This window comes from Eutrema salsugineum, unplaced genomic scaffold, assembly GCF_000478725.1.
Source record: "Eutrema salsugineum unplaced genomic scaffold, Eutsalg1_0 scaffold_5, whole genome shotgun sequence".
NCBI classification, from domain to species: domain Eukaryota; kingdom Viridiplantae; phylum Streptophyta; class Magnoliopsida; order Brassicales; family Brassicaceae; genus Eutrema; species Eutrema salsugineum.
This window is the reverse complement of record NW_006256612.1, coordinates 327535-332323: the sequence shown is the minus strand read 5'-3', so window position 1 is coordinate 332323 and position 4789 is coordinate 327535. Positions and strand designations below refer to the sequence as shown.

Sequence of the window (4789 nt, the reverse complement as noted above, 5' to 3'; positions counted from 1 at the left end):
ATTTAGAATCTATAAATTAATAAAATATTAAAATCACCACCTTATTAATTTATAGAATTTTTACTATTTTAATACATAATTTTTTTGTTCTTCAATCAAATACCTGAACTGATTTAAACTTGGAAGATACCAAACCGAATTCAAAACCGAATTTTTAAAATATGTTACCTAAACCCTGTAAAACTGTAATATCTGAAACGCGATATACCCAATACGAACTCGTCTCGAGTATCCGAATGACCATGCCGAATGTCGACAAATTAGCAAAACATCAACAACAAAATCAAGATTGTGTGAATAAATGTTGTGCATTTTCCATTCAAAGTGGTTAGCTTTTTTCTTTTATTTTTGTCAATAATATGCAATTTACGGAAATTTTTGAGTGATGCCGAAGTTTGAAAACGTGATGAAAATTGCCGTAAAAAAAGAAAAACAAACAAACAAAACGAGGTTTACACGTGAACAAGCGTAAGCGTCGGCAGTGTAATAATAAATTAATAATCATACCAAGAATTTCAAATATGAATTAAATAATGATATGAAAATAATAATAATAATAATAATATGTAACCCGCCACATTATCGCTCGCCTACCCATGAAGAAGAAGAATCAGAAGATCCTTCTCTAATTTCCATCGCCGGATCTGAGACAGAGAGAGAGAGTAAGAAAAAATGGAGGATCCGATTCTATCTCCTTCTTCTCCATACGACCTTCTCTTTCAAGCTCTCACTCTCATCCCAATTCGCCACTACCTCTTCGCTCTCTTCGTTATCTGGACCATCTTCTTCTACAATTTCCTCGAGTTCCACTTCCTCGGCGACACGATTCTTCAGCATTTCAGATGCCGCGTCAATCTCATCTTCAATCCCGATTCGCCTCTTTACCACGGCGTCGTCTCTCGCTGCAAGATCCTTCACGGCCGGTGAGAAACGATTAAAACGATTTCGGAATTTCGGAATTTGGAATTTGAATTTTTGAATTTGAGTTTTGTTTTTTTTTTTTTTTATGAATGCTTGAAGATATGTGGCGACGCCATGGTTAGCGAGTCCTCATCTTCAGACTTGTTTCCTGAATTTCAATGGATTGCCTCCGGTTTTCAGCTACACGAGGTGATATTTTTTGCTAAAAAAATTTAATCGTTTTGTGCGATTGAGACGCTTTTCTTTAAACGTTTTGTTTTATTTTATCAGACATCTCTTTCGTGCTTCTGATGGTGGAACGATTGCATTGGATTGGGTCACGAATTCTAACGGTATAAATTTAGTGACTGAAACAGTTGATTTTTATATATGTCAGCTGAATAGTGGAATAATTTAATCATATAATAGCGGAATCACCCCTAAGCTGAATAAATTAAAACGAAATTGTGCAACAGCTTGAACAACAACAAAAAAAACTAGTACTATTTAAGTAGAGAAATAAAGTTTTGTTCTAATCGTGTTTTTGATTGAATTTGTTTTGACTTGTTCAGTTCTTGATGGCGCTCTGAACAATCAGAATGTAATCAAGAAAGAAGACACAACCCCAATCGCTGTCGTTATTCCAGGGTTAACTAGTGATTCTTCATCTGCAGTAAGTCTAATTTTCCACAAATCACCTTTAATTATGAATGTGCTTTATACATTACATGAAGTTTAAATGGTTAATTTGACTTGCATTTGATGTTTTTTGCAGTATCTAATGCATCTTGCATATAACACTGCAAAATCCGGTTGGAATGTTGTTATTAGCAACCATAGAGGATTGGGAGGTGTTTCTGTTACTGTGAGTTAACTTTGTTGTGTCTTTGTGTATAGAATGTTCACATGTGTTTATAAATCCTTGTGCTTGCTTATATATATACATATTCTTGTATAATCTTGTTATGTTGCAAACAGTCCGATCGCTTCTATAACGCTGGATGGACAGAGGATATACGGGTGGTTCTTGGTCATCTTCAACAAGAATACCCAATGGCTCCTCTCTTTGCTATTGGAACTAGCATTGGAGCAAATATTCTGGTACTAAATCAGCAATTCAGTGTTTTACAATTTTAGTTTACACTTCTTAGTTTGATTTTCTTGTCTTCCATGGACCTTCTGTTTCATATTGCTAAGTTGGCTGCACCATTTGCTACATTTAAGCAGAGGTTTCAGGCTAATAGAGTAGCTTGCCTCTTTAGGTTTTTCAGTACCGTTGATATGCGCAAACGAGGTTCATCAAATCGACAACATAAGCCTGAATCTACTTAATGTTTTCAGGTGAAATATCTTGGGGAAGAAGGTGAAAAGACTCCCCTGAGAGGTGCTGTAGCTATTTGCTCTCCATGGGACCTCTTGGTGAGTCATTTTGTCATAACTGTAATCTTAACTCCTCTCTAAGAATTTGATCAGAAATTAAAACTTATTTGATTTTCTTCATTGGTCCTAATTTAAGAACTTTGAGCTTGTCAATATTACTAAGCGTATCGTTTGATTACAAGTTGAGCTTGATAAATTATGATTTCTTTTCCTTTTGTGGCTTGTCCCACCAAGATTGGTGACAGGTTTATCTGTCGAACGTTCAAGCAAAAGTTATACGACAAAGCTCTCACCATCGGACTCCAAGGTTATGCCCAATTGTATGTACACCTACCTTTGAGTTTGTGACATGTGTTGAGAGTAGATATTTCAGATATGCTACTTTAAGAAGATCAGGTTTCAGTAATATAACTCTAGTTTTCATTTGCAGACATGAACCTCAATATACACGGCTTGCTAATTGGGAAGGCATAAAAAAGGTTAGTAGTGTCACTACATAACCATAAACTACACATTTTACTTGGTCGATGCCCTGAAAGAAGCAGAGTTCTTACTACTGACGTTGTCTGTTGTTCGCGCCAACTTTATGGCTTCATCAGTCACGTTCCATCAGAGATTTTGACAACCATGCTACATGTCGTGTCGGAGAATTCGAGGTATTACTTCTCCTCCCTATTATTTCCAACTTTCTGATGTTATACTTTCCACTAAAATCATTGCTGTACACATCTTTACGCAGACTGTGGATATTTATTACCGAAAATCTAGCAGTACACAATATGTAGAAAATGTCGCCGTGCCGCTACTCTGTATAAGTGCTCTAGATGATCCATTATGCACAAAGGAAGCTATTCCTTGGGACGAATGCAGGTAATACACAATCTCTTTCAAAACCTTGAATCCTGGTACAGAGATTAACATGAAAGTTTCTTTGGAAAAGGGCAAACAAAAACATTGTCTTGGCTACAACAAATCACGGTGGACATCTAGCGTTCTTCGAAGGACTAACTGCATCTAGCTTGTGGTTGGTATCTCTCAGATTTTTAAACAAGTGTAAAAATGGGATAGTTCTTCTTGTTTTCACTGTCTATATATGTGTGTGTATAGGTGGGTTCGTGCCACGAACGAGTTTCTTGGCGCTCTTAGCTGCAGTGATTATATGCATGTACAGAAAGTAAGTTCAAGATCAGTGAAGCAGGAGGAGCCTTCGATAAACCAAGGCCCGTACCTAAATATTGCAGAAGACGGGTTGGTGGCAGCAGTTAACTACGAGCAAGAGACCAGTACTGCCACCATACGGTCAGGAGTTGGAACACGAGGATCGAACCAGACCGGACCAAAGCATAAGGATGATGTAACAAAGAGAAGCTTTAACGAGCTGTGTCGCCAGAAAAAACGGTCCATATGGTGGCTTGGTTACATAGGTGTGGTAACAGGTTTCCCATTAGTTGGGCTACTCATAAACTACATCTTCCGTAAGAAGCAACGACCCACAACATCCAAAAAATACTGAAGTTGCTTCTATCTCCTCTCAAGAAACCCCATTTACTGATTATTAGTTTATGTCGTAATTTTTTAATTATTGATATTTGGTATGTTGATAAATACTAGAGAATTTGCTTCCTTAACGCAAAATAAGATCATATTTGCAAAACTAACACAACACTGTTTTCCACACTGCATTTTTTCATAACCTAATATTACCTCTGATGTTTTTCTCTCACATCTTCTTGTCTTATTTATTTATTTCGTTCATCTTATTCTCTCCTCACAAATCTTCAATTTCCACAATTCCTACTCAATCTCTTACACACATTCACCAAAAATCAAAAATCAACATTGTGTATTTCAGAAGAATGAACATAATGAACATCAAAGATATGGATGTGGATGTGATGCAAAAATAAGTGGAACTGCAAATTTGGGTGTGAATTTTATGGGAATTTAGATCGATTTTGATATGTGGGTATTATTGGCGATTATTGTTCATATATTAGTTTTTTTTAATGCTCTTCTGATGAATATAGTTACGTTAATTTGAAAGTTGATGATTCAAGATTTTACTTATCCTGTGAAATATAAAGTTAGAACTATATCTAAATGTTTAGATCATATAATAACATGTAAACTTTTAGAGGTAACATGTAAGTTAAACAGAAAATGATTAAGTTATCATATTAAAACAAATGTTAGAAGTACAATACATAATTTAACGTGTTATAATATTAACAATCTAAATAATACTTGTATTAGTTTGAGAGAAATAGTTTTATTATTCTCAAGTTTAACAAGAGAAATTTTCTAAATTGTCTTATTGAGTTCCTATATGAAGTTGATACAAACATTAACAGCAACTGTATTTTCAATGTCATGTCAAAATTTGTTAAATTATTTTTGTATAAAATATCATTCACATAGTAATGTTAAATAACATTGATGTTTGTTACAAAACATAAGTCTGAAACCAACACAAAGAAACCGTTATGGAGATTTTTTGGAAGCACCAAAC

The 4789-nt window shown here is 35.1% G+C and overlaps 1 protein-coding gene across 1 annotated transcript; it reads left to right on the top strand.

The window, feature by feature from the left end:
* The first annotated feature begins 595 nt into the window (after positions 1 to 595).
* Positions 596 to 3943, top strand: LOC18991622 (phospholipase ABHD3). The gene is made up of 13 exons (XM_006396007.2): positions 596 to 923; positions 1021 to 1110; positions 1192 to 1253; positions 1473 to 1573; positions 1676 to 1765; positions 1879 to 2001; positions 2242 to 2319; positions 2515 to 2600; positions 2711 to 2759; positions 2880 to 2936; positions 3020 to 3150; positions 3221 to 3304; positions 3388 to 3943. Exons 1-13 carry the CDS (start codon positions 673 to 675, stop codon positions 3791 to 3793), a joined length of 1608 nt encoding a protein of 535 aa, XP_006396069.1. The 5' UTR covers positions 596 to 672; the 3' UTR covers positions 3794 to 3943.
* Positions 3944 to 4789: the final 846 nt, after the last annotated feature.

What these genes read in the sequence shown, in the direction of transcription:
- LOC18991622 (XM_006396007.2), top strand. Translation starts at nt 673, where the DNA reads ATGGAGGATCCGATTCTATCTCCTTCTTCTCCATACGACCTTCTCTTT. An exon ending in TTGGGTCACGAATTCTAACG is followed by an intron (nt 1,254 to 1,472) that starts GTATAAATTTAG and finishes TGACTTGTTCAG; the next exon opens with TTCTTGATGGCGCTCTGAAC. An exon ending in GCTCTCCATGGGACCTCTTG is followed by an intron (nt 2,320 to 2,514) that starts GTGAGTCATTTT and finishes TGTCCCACCAAG; the next exon opens with ATTGGTGACAGGTTTATCTG.